At 27.2% G+C, this 26,726-nt stretch overlaps 2 protein-coding genes across 2 annotated transcripts; one reads left to right on the plus strand and one right to left on the minus strand.

The window, feature by feature from the left end:
- Positions 1-9,428: 9,428 nt before the first annotated feature.
- Positions 9,429-15,025, plus strand: LOC119690275 (UDP-glucosyltransferase 2). The gene is made up of 3 exons (XM_038105297.1): positions 9,429-10,363; positions 10,431-10,599; positions 14,222-15,025. Exons 1-3 carry the CDS (start codon positions 9,660-9,662, stop codon positions 14,990-14,992), a joined length of 1,644 nt encoding a protein of 547 aa, XP_037961225.1. The 5' UTR covers positions 9,429-9,659; the 3' UTR covers positions 14,993-15,025.
- A 1,833-nt stretch (positions 15,026-16,858) lies between these two features.
- On the minus strand, positions 16,859-25,933 carry LOC119689218 (phospholipase A1). Its single transcript, XM_038103998.1, has 3 exons — positions 25,084-25,933; positions 20,655-20,922; positions 16,859-18,133 (listed from the first exon to the last, which is right to left on the minus strand). Exons 1-3 carry the CDS (start codon positions 25,199-25,201, stop codon positions 17,266-17,268), a joined length of 1,254 nt encoding a protein of 417 aa, XP_037959926.1. The 5' UTR covers positions 25,202-25,933; the 3' UTR covers positions 16,859-17,265.
- Positions 25,934-26,726: the final 793 nt, after the last annotated feature.

The raw sequence follows: 26,726 nt of genomic DNA on the forward strand, positions 1-26,726 counted from the left end.
GTTTATGTTTAAATTATGTACACACTATTTTATTTAGTTTTTCATATATATTGTTATATAAATATTTATATATATTTTTTGTATAATTATGTTACACACAAATTATAAATTGAAATAATTTAATATACATACACATTTGAGCATGTTTACATATATTTTAATATGTTCAAATATGTGGATATATATATATATATTTATTTAAAGACAAACATGATTGTTTCGAAATATTTTTCTGCGTATTCAACCATACGTATATATATATGTATATATATATATGCGCCTATATATATACATATATATATATATATATATGGCTTTAAAAATATATTTAATATATAAATATGTGTAAGTGAAATCTATTGATTCAAAACTAAAATATTCAAAATGTAACAATATTTACGCACTATTGTTTAAAGAAAAGAAAGTTAATTTAATTGTAATATATAGTTAATAAGTGGGATTTAAATTTTTGTTTTTTAGTTTTTATGTTGTTAATTAAGTTAATGCTACTATTGTATTTACACTCTTTACCTTTTAAAATGGAAAAGGGATATAATTTAGATTTAAAATAAAATTAATATTATAAATGAATGTATCAATCTAGTTATAAGCTTTATATGCACACACACACACACACCCACATATAAACACAGTGACGGATTTCTATTTTTATAATGCGCCCTAGGCACTTTTATAAAAATTGCCATCATAATTAAGTTACTATTTTTAATAATTTAACAAGGCGCTAATATTATTATTGTTGGCCATTGCTAATATTACTTATAATAAAATTCGTTACTGTGTTAAATTAACATATATACAAATATATATAAATATATAATAAAAACTATTTTTACTTTAATTAATGTTATATTATTTATATATAATAAATAAATTGAGCACTTAAAAAAAGATTATTTATAATTTTTTCTATAAATTTTACTAACCATTTTTACATTTTATATACATTTCAAGCATTTTGCAAAAATACAATTCAATCGAATTTTTACTATATAAAAATAAAATAATTTTATTCTGAAGATATTAAAAAAAAAATATTTTTTTCTTAATATAATTAAAGTTGAATTAAATTAGTAATTTTTTGTTTTGTTTTTTATGGTGCACAGTGCAGCTATTGGTTAATTTTATTATATAGTTTTTTTGTCTTTAAAATTGGCTGTTTATGAAATTTAATTAATTTACTAAACAAAATAAAAATCATATATTATATATAAGGGAGCTGTGATTATGAATTAAATCGATACATAGAAAATACAAACAAAAAATTTAAAAGTAACTACAAAATATTGAAAATAAAATTCATGAAATATATATTAGAAAACCAAATAATTATGTTTAAAAAAAACAAAAAACTTAAAAACATATACGTTTAACAATTTAACAATTCTTATAATAAAAACAAAAATTATATATTACTTTGCTGCACATTTTAGTTTAGTCTCTATTAAAATTACAATGTTATAATTTTTATTTTCATTATTATAACATAATTATATTGCATATTATTAATATTCGAACTTTTTGTTAGTTTTATTAAGTTTACTTATATTAATATATATATATATATATTATTGTTTAATGTTTTTGTTGTTTTTTTTTCTTTCTCTTTCTATGAAGAAAAAAGAGAGTTTTGAAATCAAAATATTTGAAATAAAATGTTATTATAAAATATTATGTCTTAAGTGAAAAAGGAAATAAAATAAAAAATAAAAATTTATTTTAACAAAAAAAAAAACCACAACTACAAAAATATTTATTTATATTAAAATACATATTTATAAGGCATAAATGTATATATGTATTTTTTGAAATTAAGTAGTTACATAAAGTGTCAAAGGCTTTCAAAATCAGAGATGTTATAATAGTAGATGTCAAAACTCTAATAATCTATTAAAATTTTAAGGATACAATAGAAGAAGAAAATTATAAAAGAAATATAATATATATACTATATGTATATATATATATATAATATATATACTATATGTATATATATATATATAATATATAATGTATAATATATACACTGTATATATAGATAATATATATACTTAATTTTTAGTCAGAATTTAATATATAGTACTGTTAAAATTTATCACATTTTTGAAAACTATCAATATATTTATGTGAATATTTATTTACATATATATACACACATATACAAGTAAAACTGCTCAGTCGATATCTAATGTAAATGTAAGTCAAGTCAAAGTGCTATTCACTATAGACACTATTCACTTTACGATTTTTTTCATAGTACAGTTTAGAATACTTTGGTAGTTAGAAATTAGTAGGTCTAAAACTGTAGTCCATTGAACTACCAGAACTTTTTGCCAGCAACAATTTTATGCTAATTGTTCATATTAAATGATATTCGATTATTAATTTTTTCTTATTATTTACTTAACATAATTATAAATTCGTGATAAAAAAAAAATTTATTTTGTAAAAGTTGTCCACCTAAGAATAATGTGTTTTTAACAGAGTTCTTCTTTAGAAGAGTGTGTTTATGTGTACAATATGAACAATATGAACTTATGAGGAGTGTACAGCTCATCGTCGTCTGAGAAGACGAGTGGCAACGGCGACTATTCCTAGTATTCTCTTCTTATCAAATTTAATGAGATCATCCTTTCGAATCGTAGCACGATTACTGCCGAATAATAGTTTTATAATTGCAAATATACAGTTTCGTATTACTTACTAGCCTTCTTTCAGAAGACTAAGAACTACGAAAAATAATAGGTTAACAGTATTATTATAATTAGACTTTTAGCACCATTACTATAGTTCCAAAACATTGCAGACAGACAAAGTATTATAGTCACCAATATTAATATCATACCAAATTATTTTATGTTTTTAATGGAAAGAACCATGTATTTGTTTTTTTGCTAATTAATTTCTAGTCAAATTGTATATATATATATATATTTATATATATATAGCATATATAGTATATATATATAATATAGATAATGTATAGATAATGTAAAAATACATAAAGTAGTTCACATTCACCTTCCAATGTGAACTACTTTGACATGCTAAGGATTATTAATTTGATAAAAGATAGTGTTTATACATGTGTTTTTAAGTAAATCGGTTTAAATGAACACAGATTGAAGTGCAGTATAAACAATTTTTCTTTTGAGTATCAATTTAGGAATTAGTTTTAAAAAACTTGATTAAATCCTCAAAAAGGATTGACTTTATATATGCCACTCTATTCAATAATCGATGATACTATAACATATCGAAGTTGTGCTAAAAGATTAAGCATGCTATGTATTACCAGATCTATATTATCATATATATGCTTACCTAATTAAAATGTTCCATATACATATTTTATTATATAACATATATAAATGCTATAAATGTGCAAATATTATAATATTACTAATAATGGAATTAAATTGATGATTATATATGTATACTGTTGATATGTGTTGGAACAATAGTTCTCTAAAGCAGTTATATCACTTTAATTTAATATGAAGTTATTATCAGTTAGAGCTATTACAGAACTAAGGTTACTGTTAAGTAACGTAACAGGGCCTGCTCGTCATCTCAAGTAGATATGTCTGTTTTAACATAAGTAAATATTATTTCTGTTCAAAAAAAAAAAGATGAATACATCTAATCTCTTAATCTGTCTAGTATTCCTCTGGTCACTAAGAAATTACTGAAACAATAGTTCTTACCCCAGTTTGATTTAAGGAACTCCTCATAAATATATAATGATGATATAAATCGAAAGACATTCTTGCGTTCATTCGAAACCCTCAATGCTCTCTTCATTATTTAATTTGGAAGGGAATGAGACTTCGAATTAATTATTTTGAAACTGACTGGTTTTGATCTGCGCTAGAAAGAAAATACTGAAGAGGAAACTTCTGTCCCAGCGTTGTTTTAAAAAAAATTCTTTGAACTAACAGTTAATGTAGTAACATCTGTGTTAAGATATTCAATCCCGATTCATCGAATTCTATACTTATTACCATATTTAATTTCAAAAGTATTTTAAAATAATATATAATAATATTATAAAATTATTATATATTTTGTCATATCTCTTCATATAAATTAAAACAAAAATATATTTTTTCTTTTGTATATAAAAAACTCTTCTCCTCTGGCAATAATGTATTACGCATTATAAAATTTGAATTAAAATTTAGATGCATATTTTTAGGAGGTTAAAAAATTTATATATCGAAAACATTTTTTTTGCATTCTTGAGCGAAGAATAGGAGATCGAGTTCTTTGGCTTGATTTTCGGTTGAACAATAGAATTCTGAGTAGAATTACAAATGAACATTCAAATCTACTCATTTTATTTTTCTTAGAATAAAGGAAAATATTTTATTTTTTTCAAAAATATTTTAAAACAAAAATTTTATTCATTAAAGTAGAAGGAATTTCTTTATAGTAAATTTTACTTAAAAATGTATATATGTGAAACCATTTAGAAATCATTTGACATTGTATGGAGTAATTTTTTATTCTGAAAAAATGGCAGAAAATATTTAAACAATTTTAGCCAACTTTTTATTAAAATATAAAACAAATACTTTTATTATTGATCGATTTTTATGAATAAACGAAAAATAATAAAAGGTAAATAATTTAATAATAATAATAATAAAACAATAAAAGAAAATAATAATAATAAAAAGTAAATTGTATAATAATAATAATAAAATAATAAGGTAGATAATAATAATAAATGATACTAAAGATTTGTCTATAATCTCTTATAACATAAATAAGATATAATATTATTAAATAGTAATAAATAAACGTACTTATGAAAAAAGTAATTAAATGAAATAAAAATTAAAACAAAATATAAAATAATGTACAAAATTGATTAAACATAAAATAGAAATGTAATTGAAAATAAAATTACATAAAGTTTAATACATTAATATATCATATTTATATATTAAAATTTAAGTTTATTGCAAAAAACTAAATTAAAAATTATATATAATACTATATAGCTAATTAAACACTTTGCTAAATTTTATTTATTATAATTTTTTTATTTTAATTGTAGAAAATTCTAGTATTAAGTGAAAAATCATATTATCAATTTTTTTCTAAGAGAAATTGTTAATATATAATTACTGATAAGAAATACATATATTTCAATATATGAATTACCTAAACACTTGTGGAAATGCGGGGCCATACTTAAATAATAAAACATGATATTTTACAGAAAAAATTGTCCGTAAAATCATGAACGATATATATAAATGTTTAAAACTATATAACTATATAATAAACTTTTACTTATAAAAAAAAATCGTGTAGCTTAAAAATATATATTATTAAGAATAATATTAAATAAAAAATTTATTAAATAATATGTAGCGTATATATTATATATATAAAAGTACAAAATTTTTTTGAAGAGTTTCGTATGCAAGAAAAATATAAACCAAATTGTAACTAAAAAAATATTACATATAAAATACTAATAAAGTATTTTTTTTTAAATATCAAAGTAGGGAAGATAATTTGTTACATAATATTATATATATATAAGCATAAACATTCGTTTGTGAATTTTGAAACAACCTTTAATGGATATGATATTTATATTTAAGTAAATATATTTATTTATATTTAAATTTGAATTTTAATTTTTTATTAATTATTGTATATACATATATATATGCTTATTTAAAGTATTGATGATTTTTTTGTAGAAGGTTTTTTTCGATAGAGTATTTTCTGACAGCATGTATATACAAAAACGGGCTTACGTTCTATACAATTTTTTTTTATATATTTTGACCACTATATCTTCTCATTTCCTTAGGAAATACCCTGTATATATAAATATTTGTATATTTATCTGTATGTATATACTGAGAGTTATAATTTTACAAAACTAATATAATATATTTAACTTATTTATTTTTAATCCAAACGTTTTAAAATGAAATTTTTAAATGTTCCTTTTGTTTCAATTGTTTAAATTAAAATTTTTGTTTTTCTGAAAATAAATCAAAAATATTTTTTTTCAATAAAATATTATCAAAAGAAATATTATAAAATATCTTATAATAAATTATTGCACAAACAATTTTAAAAATATGTATTATACAAAAAACAAAAGAAATCAAAAAAAAAAACATAAAAAAATATAAAAGCAAATATATAAAAAAAATAAATAAAAAATGTATAAAAAAATATATAAAAAAATATATAAAAAAATATATAAAAAAATATATAAAAATATATATAACAAAATATAAAAAAATTATATAAAAAAAAACATGTAAAATTATATAAAAAATATGTATAAAAATACACAAAAAAATATATAACAAAATACGTAAAAAGTATATAACAATATATATAAAAATATATATAAAAAAATAAATAAACATATATATATAAAAAAATATGTGAAAATATATAAAAAAAAATATAAAAAGCAAATATTTAAAATAGAATAAAAAACAAAATTCAATCTAAACTCGAAATGTAAAAAATATATATACTATATTTATTTATAAAAAAGTTAATTAGCCGTACATATACGCTATATATATTTATAAGCTCAATATAATAAATATAAGTGTTTGTCTCTAAAAAACTTGAAAACAACTTCTGATGCATATACAATAAAATTAATTAAAATTTTTAGTATATGATTTTTTTATTCAAAAAAGAAATTAAAACCTTTGAAAGGTTTCAGAAAAAAATTAAAAAAATTATAAGATATATTTTAAAAAAACATTTAAACTAAATAAGCATCAAAGGCGAATTGAACGTATATGTATATTTAAGCATATATATATGTATGAATATATATATATTTTTTTTCTACATAAAAATATTATATATATGTGAATATATATACACAAATGCTTATATGTATGTATATATTATTTAATATAAAAATATGCATTCGTATATATGGGAATATATATATATATATTACATGTATTTTTATATTGAAATGTATTCATTCACATATATAAATATATATGCATATATATATATATATAATATATATATAATATATATATATATAATATATATATATATATATAAAATATTAAAATACAGAGATATAAATCAAAAGCTCAAAACCGATTTCAAATATATAAAATCAAAATATTTAAATAGATAAAATAAAATTAAATATCTAAAGAATGAATAAAAAAAAGGCGAACAACGTTGTTTATTACTAAAAGAACCATTTATTTAAAATATTTTAAAAATAATTGTATAAAAAGTATGTGCATTGAAATATATATAACTTGTAAATAAATAAATCTTATGCTAAATATATATACTTAAAATTATTTTTATCTTAGAGAAATTATAGTGTAATAACGAATTGTCAAAATGTTTCTTTAGCATCTTAAGCCTAGCATCGTACTAGCATCGATTTCGCACGAAAAGTTTATTTCGCAAGAAGAATTTATTACGCACGAAGAATTTATTTCGCACGAAAAATTGGCATAAACCTCCGTGTAACTTATATATAATAACTTTATATAAAGTTTTATGTCTATTTTTTATGTTAAAATTTTTGTTTATACTAAGCTTTAGATATGAAAAACACCTAACCGTCCAAATAACTTGTTTTTATGTAGGGTATTATAAATATAAGGTAGTGGTCCCTAATTTTTTTTTTGACTAAGGACTACTATAATATTTTATTTCTTAGTAGGAACCATAAAGTTTAAGAATATGAATGAATTGTATAAATGCATAGGTGCATTATATATTCTATAAAATTGGAAAATAATTGTACTTAAAAATTTTTTGTGCGATCTCCTAGAATCTCCTAACCTAGAAGTTCATAGGGTAAGCTCAGAATATTATCTAGACATTCTATATGGAATCAAGACCAGTATTCGACTGACAATAAATGATATATAGAAAATACCGAAACATTTTTCAAAGCGTTCATCTGTGTCTCTGCGACTCTTTGAATATCGAGCATATTGAGAGCTATGTAGTTAGTTTTGGTCGCACAATAATAGACTATCACAGAAAGTTAGCATGTTCTTGACTAAAAAGGCAATCATTCTTATCAATCATTCATGTTAGATATTCTTTATTCTCTAAACTAAAATTGAAGTTGAAAGAAAATGATTTTGATTTCATCCCGTTTTCCAAAATATTTTGATCGATTTATTATAGGTTACTTCAACCAGTGAGTATGAAAAATGTTTAAAAAAATTCGAGCCATTTGTAACGCTATTTAAACGTATAAGGAGTCAGATAAACCTGTGAAACTACTATTCCTTTTAAAACTTTTTTTGAATCTAAGGTTTGAACTCTGAATCTGAATCTGCACTTTCCTTAAGACGTTCTTGTGAATTGATTGTTTAATTATTATTGTGAGAGTATGATGTACCATTAATTGATAAACAAATATGCAATCATATTTAAAGTGCTAAAAGATTCAGGAATTTAGAATCACTGCTCAAAACCATATGCAAAGTTTTACTTGTCCCAAATTTTGCGAAGATATCTTAGTTAATTCATGTTGCGAAAAATGAAATTGTTTAATCTATAATTATAAGTGAAGTCAAATTTTGATATCTTTTTATTAGAAATAGTTTCCTTCAATATGCTACAATCAATTCGATATAGTTTCCGAAAAAACTAATCTCAAACAATTTTCTAACTATATTTTATATATTGTTCGTTTAAAATAGTTTCGTTCCGAATCAATGTCCAGTGAATTTTGCAATACTTCTTTTTTTACACTCATTAGCTCGAAGTGTTCTTACTTTACATTATGTTTTCTAAGCTACATGAAAATAAAACAACTTACCTCACTAGTGTCACAGTGAATTTTAATTTGACCTCTTTGTGACACTAATGAGGTGACTTCACAATTCGACTTCTATACACCTAAGAAAACATTCAATAAATTAAATAATTTCATAAAAAACTGTTGTTACAATTTTTGGTCTCTTCATGATCCGGTGTCTACGGATCATGGACAGACTGTATATATCTCTGTCTGCAGAACCGCCAGTTCTTCCAATATTCAAACTATAATAAAGTCATATTTAAGGTGAAGATTCGAAATGCATAAATTAAAATTAATAAACAATTAATAGATATTGTTGCTTTTATTAATTAAAGTCAATATAATCGTACATTTCTGTTTACGAGTACTTGTAGTGACGTTTTGTGCTAACAAAATTATAAATTCTAACCGAAATTCATGAAATTCTCTATCTTTAGATACTCAGCAGTGTGTTTTGTATTGTTTTGCTATCGTATAAATTGTTAATTTCACATAAATTAGCGGCAGTGTCATCAAGCGAATGAAATTGTGTCGATTCATATATAGGCCCACAGCGTTGTGGCTTCCACGCATTATTTAATATATTTAGACTGACTTATCTCTAGAAACAGAAATCGCTTAATCTGAGCAAAATCGCAGCTCTCAAGTGCGCCAACAGTAAACGCGCGGCACGTCTGAGTCTTATCTCTCATTTGTTGTATGTACATACAAACGATTACCATATCAAACTAACCAGTGAGATATGTTTGTGTCGTATCTACACACAAGTATTTAATAAAACTTGATTCGCAGCAAATAAACAATTTAGTGAAATACTCAGTGAGAATCGAACAACATGAATACCGCGCGAATAAATCGCTTGACGCTGCTGGGCGTTGCGTTGTTGTTTTGTGCGTTTCAGATACAAAATGTAAATAGTATCAATATTCTGGGCTTGTATACGAGCCACAGTCCCTCGCATTTGATAGTGCACATGTCCGTGGCGAAGGCTTTGGCTGAGAAGGGACACAATGTCACAGTCGTATCATCATTGGAACCAAAAGTCACACACAAAAATATCAATCACATCGTAATACCGGCTCCCAAAGAGGGTATGGAAGCACTTGACAAGATGATGTCGGAAATAGCAAAAAAGAAAAATTCGATATTTTCCACTGTGAGAGACCTACTTGGCTCAATGAGTATAATGTTAGAGTTACAATTTGACGCGATGAAGGATAAACGCTTCACAGCCTTGTACGAAAATCCAGATAACAAATTCGACGTTGTCATATTAGGTTTCTTTATGAATGATTTTCAATTGGGTGTGGCAGCTAGATTTAAAGCACCCATTATTGTTGAGTGGACTGCAGCCAGTAATGATCTTATCGATAGGTATGTTGGAAATCCACCAGAAATCTCATATGTGTCCAGTATGAGTGCAACCACAACGCCAGGTGTGCCGATGACATTCCTGCAGAGATTAAAAAACGTATTTGAGAGAATATTTTTCCGTGGTGTAGAGTTAATTATCAACAATCTGATGAGACGATATTACAGGTAAGTGTCGGGGAGACATAAATAATTCATTGGATAAGGTCTTTAACAATATGAATACTTGATATAGAGATTTATACCCACGTGAAAATTTCCCAACATATGATGAGATGAAGAAGAATGTATCGATGATATTTACCAACAGTCATTTCAGCGAAGGATTGATTAGACCAAATGTGCCAGCAGTCGTCGAAATGGGTGGCATACAAATCAAAGATAAGCCCGATCCATTACCAAAGGTACGTATTGCGTTATTTATACTGTAATCGTATCAAGTACTTAACAAACAGCGCTAATGCAACTTAATTGATTGCATAAAACTATCGACTTTTTTATTGTATCGAAATTATTTACAATTTTGATTCTAGAAAACACAAAACACTAAAATAGGTGCTAAAAGCAGTAATTTTGTATTTAATTAAGGGTGCAGTTTTTAATATTAAAATATTTAAATTAGAGTACAAGTAATTAAATGGGAACGGCAGTGTTTGTAAGATACCCTACGCTCAGTCTTATTACTTTTCATATATCTGTTTCAATTATAATTATTTGTATTTTAGTATTATTCTATGCTTACATATTCTTATTATTATTACTTATAATAATAAAGATAGTTCAGGCGATATATTAGAGACGAAGTACCAGTTCAATTTGCCTAATGCCTACTTGCACTGTTGCATATTATTGGAAAATGTTCAGTATGAAGTATTTGTTTTTTTGTCCGCTTTACTGCATACAAAGAAATTTATTATGCAGTTTTTTCTGCCTGAAACATACCATACTAGTCGGAAAGTTTACAAAACTCTCTAGACATAAGAGAGCTTTCACAACTCTCTAGACATAAGAGAGTTCACACAACTCTCTAGACATAAGAGAGTTTACACAACTCTCTAGACATGAGAAAGTTTACACAACTCTCTTATATCTAGTTCGGCACAGTTAACTGCAGAACATACTCACAAATATTGCAAGTATGAATTTAATAGTGACCAACTATTCCTATTTTGCACCATACCTTTCAATTCGGTTAATGATTTGCTTGTGATGGTCAATTAACTCTCATAGCCAATAATTCTTGATAATCGAAATTTATGATTTGTTTCTCCATGTGACTCGATTTGGCTCTCGAAGACAGTTATTGGTCATTGATCACAATGGACTTTAAAGTTGCCTGGAGAAGGCAAGCTACCTTAATTATTTTTTTCAAGTTAATTGACTGCTCAGTTATCAAAGCCAGCTTGAAAACTACAAACATTGACAACTTAAGTCAAATATATTATTATTAAACATTAAACCCTGCCGTGTGAGTTGCAAATTATATTCGCAAATGCGCATCTCTATATACATATTTCTATATGTCTACATCCGTGGTTCCCAATCTTTTTTTGACAAATGATCACTATAATATTTTTGTTTTTTGTACGGACCATAAAGTTTAAGAATAATAAACTAATAAAATAACAAATAAAATAAAATAATAATAAATAAATAAAATAAATAATAGAGGAGTTTCGAACAGTAGTAAGCTACAACAACAAAAATTATTTTTATATAATTTTAATTAATTGGGTTTTTGGCTGACCATACACTGTTTTGAGTATTGCCAAATACTCATCATCAGTGGAAATATTTCTTGTATTTATTTATTCGTAAATAATTTTCATTTTTTTTTTGAGACTGCCAGTACCAGGGATTGAAGTCATGCCCGCCAAATTTAAAGCACAGAGCTACAACAAAATAGCTCACTACTGTTCGAAACTTCTCTATTAAATACCACAGTTTCTATTAAAGTAAAAATAGACACTTCTATCATATTGACGTTATGTAGCCTAATAATGTATTTGTATAATGTATAATATATTTTCTAATAAATGAGATCTCAGTGGACAAACTATAAACTATGTAAACATAACGCGGACCATCAATTGGGAGCCACTGACCTACATCTATATATAACAATAGCAATAAAAGAATAATAACAAGAAAGTTATTATTTTTATAAGAAAGTACCAGCTGTAAAAGACAGAAAAAAGTCGAATAAAAGTTTTCTATAGAAAACCTTCCGTATAACATTTTCAATACCCTCATTGACATTGAAAATATATTTACCAATGCTATCAATTATATCTCAATTTCTAATTAAAGCTACTTAGCAACTGCACCGTCATCATCTACTAACTTTATAGAGCTTTTGAGAATAATTTTATTAGTTCCTTACCTACATAACATAAACATTATTAAGTACGTATACCACTTAACTATATTTTAACTTACGTGTCCAGTTAATGATGTACTTTGTACATTTTTATTGATAACATATATAATATCACAGGGTAAAATTAGTTCTAATCAATGTTGAGTTATAACATTGTAAAATATTCAATAATAATCTGTGATATGATAAAGTTCAATTAATGGAGTTCTCTAAAAGTAATCATATTCTTATATAAACGTATGTATGTATGTATAAATATTTGAGCTTATATTTACGATTGGTAGTTTTTATAGAACTGATACTGTTAATACTCAAATAAAATTAAATATGTTTACTCTATTATGTACATTTACATTCTCAATATCTGTGACAGTTCTTTTACATTTTTTAAACAGAGATAATGATATCATATAATTTCATAAAATAGGAAAAGTACTTTTTAGAATTTATTATATATATTTATTCATATATTCATAAATTCCCACTGTTACGTATATGATTTAATTGGTATAGCTTTTCTATACCAATCTATTTTAAACGTTATTTAAACGCTGTTTACAATAGATACCATTCAGTAATCCTGAATCAGATTAACTTCAAAAACAATATAAAAATGAAGAGAATAGTTTAGATATATCTGTAGAATAGTTTACGATGCTAAATATATCGCCAATTATCTATTAATAGATAGATAAAAATATCTATCTTTTGAAAAGTAGAAACATGAGACAGAGAGTTAAGAAAATTAAATGTAAAGAAAAAGTTGTGCTGTAGTATATTTATATTGCTTAGGTTTATCGATTTGATTGAAACTAGTTTCTATAATTTTTAAAAAATTTCTAAGCTGCAAAATTTCTAAAATGTTCAATATATCATAACGTTATATATGGTATATGGCATCACTATTGTAACTTAATCTTCTAATAAAATTTTTCGCAACTAGACCAAATATTATATTAAGAACATAAACAAGTATATAGACTTTTCAATTTGGTGTCCCTTTATTTGGCTGGAAAGTTGCACGTTCCCGAAAAGACGCTGGTCATGCACTAGATGTTTAAAACTTCGTCCTGTAAGGGTATTCTTTACGCCTAACGTACGGACGTTGTCTCATCTGTGGCTTCCCATTGGACCATTATATGTGCTTAACTGAACTGGAGTGCACAAGACTGCCACTTCAAATTTATCTTTCCCCATTTTCTGTTCGCAATAGATTTCTTGTAATAGGACACAAAAATTTTAATTTAACGTTAGACTTGAAGATTTCAATGAATTTCTTGAAGTCATATTATTTAAATCTGAAAAAATAACACAATGTAATTTATATAGGTTTGACTTATGTTTTTATTAGTTTAATTTTTGTTCATGAATCAATATCGGGATCTTAGAATACCGCATATTAACACTGTATTTACACGAGAGTTTTGTTTGTAATTTCAGCTGTCATGTTTGTAATTTTACATGTCATATATTGTTGGTTTCAAGCCAAAATGAAACGTATAAGTAAGCCAGAGTTCAATTCCTTAACTTACTGTCCAAGGGTTATGTACGAACAATATAATAAATATAATAAATTTCAATATATTATAATATATAACAATATAAATTTTATTGATTATCTACAAATTTTTTATTATTACTTACAGGACATTGATGATCTCATGAATGCATCAAAAGAAAATGGCGCCATACTTTTCAGTTTGGGTTCAAATTTAAAGAGCGACTTTATCAATCCTAATACTAATAAAATCATATATAATGTATTATCGAAACTTAAGCAAAATGTCATCTGGAAATGGGAAGACTTAGATAATACTCCCGGCAAAGCATCGAATATAATTTATAAGAAATGGTTACCACAGGATGACATTTTAGCCCATCCTAACTTAAAACTGTTTATAACACATGCCGGTAAAGGTGGCATTGCAGAGGCACAATATCATGGTGTACCTATGGTAGCCCTTCCATGTTTCGCTGATCAATCGAAAAATGCTGAATATATGGAACAGTCTGGTTATGGAGTACAATTAGATATGCTGTCACTAACGGAAGAAGCCTTGACAAAAGCACTGCAAGAAGTTCTCTCAAATCCAATTTACAAAAAGAATATAAACAAGTTCTCTGAATTATATCGCGATCGCCCAATGTCTGCTAAACAGAGCGTTGTATATTGGACCGAATATGTAGCACGTCATCATGGTGCCGTACATATGCAGAGTCCACTGGTACATTTGAATACTATACAGTATCTTGCATTAGATGTATTTGCAGTTATATTTATCGCCCTCTACATTGTTTGGAGAATCATTAAATTGGGCTTTTGCTTTATATGCAAAAAGGCCTGTAATGCACTACAATGCAAGAAGAAGGACGAAGCCAAAAACAAAAATAAGAATAAGAAAGTTAAAAAACAATAATTAATAATTAATTAAATAATTTAGATAATTAAGACTGTGAAATGTAAAAATTAAACAATATTTTTAAGGAAGTTGTTACAATGTTATGTTTTTAATAAAATAGAGTAAAAATTATAATAATTTTGCATTTAGTTCAAATTTTTGTTTTTTATTCTACTTGTTAAGAATAAAATAGGTCATTTGAATTATTATTTGATATTATAGTACTACTCAATGTAAATAGATTTATCAAAAAAAAATATATGTACCACTTAATTGGGACTTCACCCTTTCCTATATATATAGTTAATATATATATTCAACTTGCAAATACTTAAAACAGCAATTATAAATATAATTATTAATTAATTCAAAGCAATTAATTATTGTTCTTCTTAGAAGACAGGAATCGCTTTCGATTTTCCATGTAATCTTTTAAGTTTCTCTATTCTCTAACTCAGTCCATTTCATTTAAAAAAATTTGAGATCCCCATAACAATCAAACCACAAATCCTGCATGTAACTCTAGATAAAATGTTACCATTCTTCGCATAAACCACCGCCTTATATGGTCGATATCAATACCATATATACTGAGAATTAAATATCTCACTTAGCACAGTACAAAAAATATGACTAATTATAAAATCATATACTCTCCAGTTCTACAAAACAAACTTGAATCACATCCCAGTCTGACAAGACTCGGTGCAGCAAATTTTAACCGGCGTCAGTTAAAGTTAACGTTCACCATCAACGTATAATAACTTAAACTCTTCTTATTAATAATTTCCTTATGATTGATCTTTAAATAGATTATTAATCTGATAGTGCTATCATCTTTATCATCAGTTGATCCTAGCTTTCATATTTTTAGTACAAAATTAATATAGTCGAATACCAACAAACAATAAATCCATTTCATACTGATTCAGCATTATCTTTAAAAGCCCATTCAAATTACAATGTGGATTTTAATAAACCACCGCCCGACATTTTCTTCAGGAGATAAAATTTTTAAATTTCTATGCAACATTGCACAGAATATAGAACAGTGGAAAATGATTACTTATCTCGATTAAATCCGACCATATCTAATATATAAACGTTGTTCATATATTCAATTGTCCAAAAGCAAACACCAATTTGCTTTTAAAAGTTTTTATTTGTGGGAAAACTTTATTGAAGTAATAAAATTCTTCCTCCATATCCTTCACTTCTATGAATCTTTCCGTTCAATTGATTTGTAGGAAGCTAGGTAAGAAGATTTCTGCACTCGGATTCAGACTAATCTGTAGAGTGATGCCTTTTCCCTTCTTTATTTTTTTCAAACATCGCACTAATTTTCGCAACAATCAGTCTGTCCATCCCATTCACATTTTTTATGGCATGTTTTGCCTAAATTTATTTATATTGGTTAAGATCACAAAAACGGTTCAAACAGATCGATCAAATGCTGAATAGTTACTTGCCTTATTAAAAATTAGTCTATATCCAACATATACCACAAATGCACATTTATTACATGTGGCATTTTCGGCCTATTTAAATGTACAAGCATCAATTTAAGTCAAATTTTTTACTCGTCAGGTCTATTGAGGTAGTAAGACCCTGTGCTCCATTTAGGAGAGAAGGATAGTAGTAAGTAAGAAAGAATTTAAATTATGTACGCACAACTTTACAAATTTATAAGTGGTCTAAAGACCACTTATGTAAAAAATATTTGAAGTATCTGAAATAGCTGTACAATCAGTCCAAAAACTCACTGGCACAAAAATTAAATTTTTGGTCTTAAAATTTTTTCAATATTTCGCTCTGTTTTTTTCGAAATTAATTTCTTGTGATAGAACAAAAATAATTTTTAACTAAAATAAAATAAAATAAACATCATTATAATTTTTTCTTTATTTTCGTAGGCAAAGAGCGACTTACTCTGCTTGCTAAGCCAGTAAGTGTCTTATTTCATATGTAAAGTTTTAAGCGAGCAAGTGTTCTTTTCGTATTACAATTGATAAAGCTTTTTTGTAAGATTTAAAATCAAATTGCACATCCAATCACTATTCGATAAATAATATTTCAATGATCATAATAATAAATAACTTATACATAATCAATCTTAAAAAGAACATCCATAATGACGCAATGTTATCCTAAATGATTTCTGCATATTATGGACCTTTGTCATAGCTTTTTCAGTCGATTTTTTATACAGCATTTCTTGATTCTTGACTATATACTCCAGTTCGTGCAGCTCAACAACTTTCAATTCAAAATATTATATTCATTTAATCTATTTAATCAGATAAGATTTGTCGTCCCATTGCATAAGGTGGCTCAGAATTTGTTTTTAAATAAAATGTACCACGTTTCGGTGTTGATGGCTCACCACCCATTCGGAACTCTGCACCACTATCCGAAATTAACCAAATATCTTCAGATTTGCGTTTACATAGTTTACCCCAAAATCCTTTGGTACTTGTTATAGACTCCGCAAAATAATTATAGGCGCGCGAATGTGAACAACCATAAATATAACAATTCTTCTGATCTCTTCCATAGTTTGGATAAAATGTTGCATGTCCAACAGGTTCTTCAAAACCTAAACTGCTACTAGTTTGTATAGATTCTACGTATGTAGCATCTGTTGGATCCACCCGATGTTCATCGCTTAAATCACGGAATTTTGGACCAGCCGGATCCAAAGCAAATATTGTATTAAATCTGAACGGTTTGACTTGTTTACCCGCGCTACCAGCTATTTGCGCACCTAGTGAATGTCCTATCAAATAAACATCGTCATAATGCAAACCGGTACGCATATGCAGGAAATGCACAAATTCAGCTAATAAAAAGCCAAGATCCTCAATCAAGTCTACAACACCAAAATAATTAACATTGGATGATATGAGACTCCAATCCACAACGATGACATTGAAATCTGTGATGTTATGCATGGTTTGTATGATATGTGTGGTGTTTGTTGCATCATTTAAAGCATTGTCAAGTGCTGGAGTATTCACGTCTAAATCTTCAATACTCGGCGTGCAATCTTTTTTATCTAATTGCTCAACAGCAAACTGTGACACTAAGTTAAGATAAGCATTCTTAACGGCACGATTAAACGACCCTTTGCTTTGACTCATCCAGCCATGAATTATGATTCTGCAAAAAAAAAAAAAAGCAACGACTATTATAAGTAAGACTGATTTAAAATGTCCAATAAAACGTAAATATTTGATCAATTAAAACCAAAGGCAAATTTAAACATAATAAGCTATATTATTTCCAGGACATTAACCTCTATATATTGTGTACAGGTAGCAAACAGAATTTTTACTAAAGAACTGAATTCTCGAAGAAAAGAATTTAACTTTGACTGACAATACATGGCAGATGTATGTAGACAACACAATACGTTACCTCGCTACCTTTTCTAAAATTATCTTAAGAGAATAGAAACTAACTTAGGTAGGTAGGTAGGTTGGTTGTATCGCCGATTCCAAGGCATCCATTTAACCCTATCGGTTCATCGTGGTACTGTATAAGGAAAGCATTTGAGGTTTAAAACCACCTTCAACCTTTCGCAAAGCTTATAAACCTAATTAATGAGAGGTCTTGTAATTGACCAAGATTTTCAGAAAAGAAAGCCTCTTAAGTTGTAAGGCGGTGCCGCGCATGTGGCGGACAAATACAAAACGAATAGGAGGTATTTTCTCCACAACTGTGACAGATATAATTGAAAGGGAGATTCTATCTTAATTGAATATGTAATTGATATATATAAAATCTATATAACTGATTAAATATATCAATTACATATTTAATTTTTTATTTGATGTATTATTAAGTACAATTTTTGTAAAGAAACAGAAGCTCTCCTAAAACTTTTAAAGAAATTTCTAACACATAAAAACACTTTCACATACAATAAGTTACTTATTGCAATGGAAACGACAAAATCCTAAAGTTACTTAAGTAACTTACTAAGTAAGTAGTGGAAATATCGTATGAAGTAATCGAAATAAATGGGTAATACTTGTGTTTTGTCAATCAGAATAAAAACAATAATGTTTCAAATGTTTGAAAAAAATGCCGAATACTTTTTGCCCAACATATTTTATATACATTTGTTTGTCTATTTTTACATATTTTTAGTAATTTAAGAGGAAGTTTCATTCAATGTATAGTAATAAATAATTATATAATTAAGTGAAGTAAACTTTTAAATAATAATTAAAGTTGTATTACTTAATCCATTAAGAAAATGAGTAATAGTTTATATATACATATTATTATTTATATATATGTATATAATTTTTAATTTGGCTACAGTGCTCATAAAATCATTAAATAAGAACTGAAAGTTTCTTCTGGTAAATGGTGATCTCATTTCATTCTGTCAGTTCTGTTATTAAATACAAATATAAGATTGCTTGATACTTTCGCTAATTATTTATTAATAGATGCATATATAATGGCATTATGAGGCGTACAGTTTGTAATTTGGGATTTCATAACGAAAATAATTCGTCATAACACACATGAAAAATGAAGGGCAACACTACAAAGAAAATCTACAAATCGTCTGACACAAAAAAAAATTGGCATTCTAATGGATTCGTATATATACTAACTACATATACTAAGTATATATGTATATTAGCCGTATTTAATATAGATGTACTTACTTAAAAACTAGCGGCAAACTGTATGATGTTATTAGGTGATATTTAAATGTGATCTCTTACCCAATGTGGCTACATAAATGATTTTTGCAATTATACTCTGGAGTATTCTGCGATGGCACAAAGCTAGCTTTGTGCACGAATCAAAACAAATCAACTGACGTGAGTGACCGAGCATCTGTTATGACACTTCGTGTGATTTTTTTTTTTGATTCCAAAACTGAAATAATCATATCGTGAAAGCCATTCTCAGTCGATTCGAGGATGTAAAAAAAAAATTCACAGAAGTAGATGAAATCAATACCTCAAATCAGACTTTTAAAAATGTGTGAAGGATTGGAATAAGCACTAGCATATTTAATGGTTCATACTATAAAAGCGACAAAATAAGTTTTTGAGGGTTTGAATAGAAATGAAAAGGCAACAACAGACATTTTAGTTGATTTATTGAAGTTTAGCTGACCATACAACGTTGTTTGGAGTATTACCAAATACTAATCATCATCAGTGGTCTTAGGAAATATTCGATTTTTTTTTGTTTAATTAGTTTATAGTCATAAGACAATTAACATCAAACAAGCAACGATGATTTCTACGTAATTTTAATAAATTGCTTGTGAAGTATTTGAAAAGAATGTCAGGATTACATATAACTCAATACGTGGATAACCGCTTATTCCAATATGTTCAACAGATTTAGCATCTTGCGACTACTCACAATAGCCAAATTTGAAACCCGTTGAAGACAAAAGACAGAAAGCCGTTGAAGAAATGATTGGCTTGAAGACAGTTAATTCACAAAAAAACCGTGCAAAAATCGTGATATTTGCACGGTAACAAGCTGAAAGAGAATATGATGAGAAATAAAAATAAATCAATCAGGAATTATACAAGACGATAGACGACTGCATGGTTGAGCAAGCGATAGTGAAGTTAACAGTTTGATTATAAAATATATTTGATTCTTTATAAATTATATACTAACAAAGTAATCCTACCTTGTTGGTTGATCGCCATTAAAACCGGAAATATCTAACGATTCAGTATCATCCGTGACAATTTGACGTCCGCAATCCGCAAAATCACGTTTGTATAAGTAAAATTCCATTTTAACACGTGATGTACTTGTAAAAGGAATCCAGTGTTTGAAAAATTTCTTCAGAAAAGAGAAATCTACATGTCGTTTGAAAAAACTTGTTGGACGTCTTAAAGTATGCCCACACTCATCCGTGTGTGTGCTAATGGATGCACAAGTGATAGGACGCACTTAAAATAAACCATAAAATAAAATATTTATTTAATCTAATCTGTATTTGAAACCTATATAAAAATTCTATTATCTAAATTTTACAAGAAATTATAAATTTTTAATAAATTATTTGGCAAAACATGAGAAGTTTTGAGGACACTACAACTACTACTTACAACTTACCATGGGCATAGGAAACCTATGTTTGAAGAGTTCTAATATATGTGAAAACGGTATTTAATTCCAAATATATATCTCCGCGGTTACCTTATCTAAAAAACTTAAACGCGCTGCCTTTCAAATTATTTTTGATAGATAGTTCTCTTAAAGTCACTACAGAACCAGCTTGTTTCAATCAGGCACCAACTGAGTCGAAGGAAAGTTCATCCAAGGAAAGACCGACTAGTCGGTTTGGTTACAGGGACAAATATTAAATGACGTAAAACTCAATCATTCTATAAGTGATCTTAGTTATGTGCTGACTTGCCCAGAAGATTTGGACAGAATATCAGGAATACTTGACTTTACTACAAAAAATAACACTATTTATAACTGGGTAAAAAAAATTTTATTAAATCAAACTATATATTATAATACTGACAAAAAATAATTAAATCAAAAATAATATCGCATTAATTTTAATTTTCTAGAACCACCGGTTCCACTGCTTTTTCTAAAAAAAAAACCCTTGAAAGATAATTTCGCAATAATGATTTTATTCTTCTGGAACCGTCGGTTCCGGCAACTTTATATCTGCCAAATCCAATCTAGTTCCAACCATTTTCTCTGCAAAACGCTTGTTTTGTTCTTCGTCAATGGAATTGCGTAGGAGACTTTTAATTTCCAATGCAATTGGATCTAGTTCAGCTGATGACAAAGTTTCAGCGGGTGCAATTTCAGTCTTCGCCTTCTCTGGGAGTAGAAGTTCTGGTTTTATTGCACCAAGATCATCTTGAAAAATAATGTCAGAATCATCATCTTCATCTTCCATCATTGCGTCCATATCGATGTCAACCACCCTTGGAAGATTCCTATCGTCAAGACCACCAGAGAAAACACCATCATGCATATCAACCGGAATCACATTTTCGACAGGACTACTCACTTTACTTATGATTTCCCTCTTTACATCATCTGGGAGTATTAGATCAGTTTTGATTCCATCAATGATGTCATCATCGTCAACCTCGTTATCGTCTTCCATCATCTTGTCCATATCTATATCCACCACCCTAGGAAGATTCCTATCATCATCAGTGTCAAAGAAGAAGGCATCAACGGATTTAGTCCCCTTATAGCCTATTTTTCTGATACTGCTTGTACTAAATGAAGAAACAGTAGGATTTTTTCTTCCGTGGAAGGAGATATAAGCCATACGTCTAGCTAGTTGCCTCAAGTTAAACATTTTTCAATTTTACAAAATAGCGTATTTAGAATTTTAAGATAGAACGAATTTTGCAACTTAGTTGAAATACTTGTATGTTGAAATATTATTTTTAGTTATAGAAATTAAGTTTTCTCAGAGAAAAAACTGGAAACACAAACTATGTTTCAAAATTTATAATGTACTTTGAAAATTTTTTTATTGACAAGTAAAACACAAATCAGCTGTCAGCTGTCAAGTAGGTAGGTTGCTAGACCATAATTATTAATATTTATAATTTTTAATAATACAAGTATAATCAATTAAAAAGGTTCTTATGAGCTTCGTATAAATATTCATGTAACATAGCGTTGGGAAGATAAATTGATTTCGGGCGATGATATTGAATTGAACGTAGTATAAACACTTAATTGAAATTGTGTAATTAATATTAATAGGGCTTCGCTAATTGTGCAGTGTGAACGCAATGTTAATATAATATGTGCATTAATAACCAGTTAATCTATTTGTATTATCTGCACTCTAAAAAAACTATTGACAAATGTGACCAATCATTTTAAAGGAAAACATCAAATACTTTTTGTAGCACATTTAAGTTTTTGTAGGTTTTGTAGATTTCTGTATGTTGTAGGTCAATGTAGGTTACGTTAGGTTAGGTTAGGTTATACCGGCGATCCTAAATACATATCTACACATATACCATATAAGAACTTAAAGGTTTAAAAACCATTTTTAACCCTTGACATACTCTAAGATGCTCTTTAGAGAGGTATTGGAACCGGTTAAGATTTTTAAAAAAGTATTGCCTAGCATAGTCAACCAACGCATCGCATGCAATGAGGAGTAACAAAGCAATTGTGAAACACTTTCATCGACAAGAGTGGTTAAATAGCAGATTTAATTTTCTGATATGGTTCCCTAAACAGCTATGATCTTTCAACAAAAACAAGACTGATGTACTTACGGAACATCTCAATGAGATTGCTAGATTTTTTCTTATTAGAACACGGCCATCATGTACTAGGTTCGCTAGCCGATAGATGAAGCAAGAAACTACTGTTTAAATAACCAATATGATATGACTTTATAGCCAAAATAAAGTCTGATATATCGTAAAGCAAATGAAATCGATATATTCGACTTATGGACACTTTGAGTTCGAAAATTTTTTAATTTTTTTTTTCATTTTTGAAAGAAACTAAAATTACATTTTAAGATATTTATTTATTTATTTGAAATCGAATGCAGCACAGAAGTGCAGCAAATAAAAATTCAGAATTTTGAATGAGTCTTCTACTTCATTCTTGGAAGGCTGATGAACAATTTCATTCACCGAACCCTTATCATCACTTTCCTTTGCAATTACAATCGGATCCAATAATTCAGAGCTATAATGCTCAATAATGTAGGAAAGGTTATTGTACAAATTTCATTGTCAAGCACAATATAGTCCTTAAGAGTAGCATTGGAAGCGATTTTATTTATTTTACTTTTACATCAATTTACGGTCTTCATAAATGTTATTCAAGAAAACTAAAAGAATATCGTTGAGTTCGTCCCATGTAGAAAATTGGCCAAATCCAGCTTTTTTAGAGCAGTGCGCGATCATTTGACTACTTACTTCTATATCTTAAGCTATAGTTACCTGATGTATGCAATCCATAAGTGTAATATTCTGCTTTTTATTTGCTTCTATACGCTTTAGTGCTTATTTTACGGTTCTGTTGCGAAAGTTGCACTCTAAATTTTGAATTACTCCCTAATCAAGTGGTTGGAATTTAGATGTCATATTCGGCGAAAGAAGAAGTGCCAATTCTATGCATTTCAACATAAGAAAAAAAAGTAAACATTTGATTTGGAAAAAAGGACTTCCCCTAACACCAAAATGAATTCATACTTATGTCGTCTGCGAGTTCGTGTAAATTGAGGTAAAGTAAATTGAAATTTCCTAGGGATTTTTTACAATGCACTTATGTAAATAAATATTTATTTATTTATTTATTGCACTTATTTATTATTTTTGGCTAAAAGTTTTCAAATTTATTTATTTATTTATTAAACATCTTATAAAATTTTCACAATGGTAACACATAATTTACCTAATTTTTATCTAATTTACCTTACTCGAAATTTTGGTAAATACCAACATTCGCTACCATACATAATTTACTATTTTCCTCTATTTACCATCAATTTACTCGAACTCGCACACGGCCTTAAAACAAAAATTCGACTTGTAGAATGCAATATTTTTATTGGAGTTATAGAGAAATTCGAGTTATAGAAGTTCGAGTTATATTTCGAGGAAATTTTATTGGAGTTATAGAGAAATTCGAGTTATAGAAGTTCGAGTTATATTTCGAGAAAATTTTATTGGAGTTATAGAAAAATTCGAGCTATAGAAGTTCGAGTTATGGAAGCATAATTGTATGTAATTTGCTCGCTAAAACTCTGTTTTTAGTTCGAGTTATAGAAAATTCGATTTATGTCATTTATCATATATGATTATATTAGTATGGTAAACTTAAGAACAATCACAACTCTTAAATAGTGGAGCCTAGGAAATCGTATCGAAGCCATGCATGTTTTATTTTAAAATATTTTTATTATTTTGGATAAATAAATAATTTTTATGTTAATTAAGTTTCACTTTCATTGATAAACTGAATTATTTATATTAAAAAAGGTTAAAAATGCTGATTTAAAAAATATGTTATAAATAAATAGGAAATGCATTAAATAAATGAAACAAAAAAATTTTAATATACGCTTAGGAAGTAAATATTATATATACCGTCATTGGTGAGGAAAATAATAAAGGTCAGCAGCACTGCAGCAACAACAACGGCAGCATCATACTCTGCTTTATGGCTTCTCATGTATTTGAATGGAATAGTGGCAAACTTGCACATAAACACATAAAAAAAACAACAACAACAGCAAACGAATTACAGCAGCAGCATAAGCTTTACTTGAAGAGTTGTAATTTACGCGTCATTTACGCACAACACAACACAACACAATACACACGCAATACACAAGAACTACACGAAATACACGTTAATTAGTTAAAAAATAAAACAAAAACGATATGCTATCGATGATGATTTTATGTTTAAACGTCTTCTGTTCTATTGGTCAAAGAATGCGTCAATATACCAACAAGTCTGCTTGCTGCTGCTTAACTCAATGGTGAGTCTTCAACTGAGGAAATGGCTCGACATGATGCTGATCAGTTGGTAGATCAGTTCGTTATTCGTTATTCGAAACAAAAACAAAAACGACAACAAAAATAAAACATAAACAAAATTTTTGCTTATGATTCAGTTTGAAATTGCTTCATTGCTGACTGCTGGCTGCTGGCTGTGCTGCTTCACTCTTGAACCTCTTATTTTTTTGTGGTGAAAATTTGTCTCACTCTTGTGTTGTTGTTTCTATGTGTTATTATGTGTTGTATTGTTTTTGTAAAAGCTAACATTAATGCTGCCGCTGCCGCAGTCGTTGCCTCTGCTGCTATTTTTGTTGTGGAGTTTTAAGCTGTGACTTTCAAATTCAAATACGCGTGAGTAGATTTGCAAAGCAATGCTTCTTCTTCTTCTACTTTGCTTTCGCACTCGTATTTATTCATAGCACAGTTGTTAGTAAACAAATAAAAAAAATTTAATTAAAGAAAATATTAATTATTTTCATAAAAATTTTTTGTTTTTTTTTTATAATTAAAATATTGATAATAAAAATATGAATAAACTATGTAAACGCAAATGTTCGCATATTTATTTTATTTTGCAAAGAAAAATTGCATGGCAAGTGCAAAATTTTCTAAATTGCATTGAACTTCAAAGCGTCAAGCGATAACTAAAAAAAAAATAAATTTCAAAATAATCAGCAACAAAATATATTAATAAAATAATGTACTATAAATACAATTTAATTATATACATATTATATAACACATTAAACAATTTCACAAGAAAAATATGAAGAAAAAAAAAATATATTTCCCATATTTAATAATAAAAATTTAAGCATATTTTATCAATGACAATATTTCTACTTCTTTTAATTAAAAAAAATTTTATTTTTAAAATATTCTTCCATGTCTTAACAATTTATTGTTCATTTGTTTAGCTAAAGCAAACTTTTTACGCGGATATAAAGCACTTAACGGAAATGCAAGAAAAAGCCTGCAGCATTGAAGACTTATAAAGTACCTTACACACAAGCATAACTTTATTGGTAACCCAGTAGAAAACGAATTAATCCATCATCGAAGATGTCTCGCATAAATGAATGCATGCCTGCAGACTAATCGATCGAAATGTATGACGATCATGGAAAATATTTTCGAACAAATTAGCCAAATGTTTTTGAAGACATTTTACGTATATGTCTCGAAGACTGGATGCGTCCGTGTCTTGCATAGCGGACGCATTCGAT

This window comes from Teleopsis dalmanni, chromosome X (assembly GCF_002237135.1).
Source record: "Teleopsis dalmanni isolate 2A chromosome X, ASM223713v2, whole genome shotgun sequence".
Lineage (NCBI taxonomy): Eukaryota > Metazoa > Arthropoda > Insecta > Diptera > Diopsidae > Teleopsis > Teleopsis dalmanni.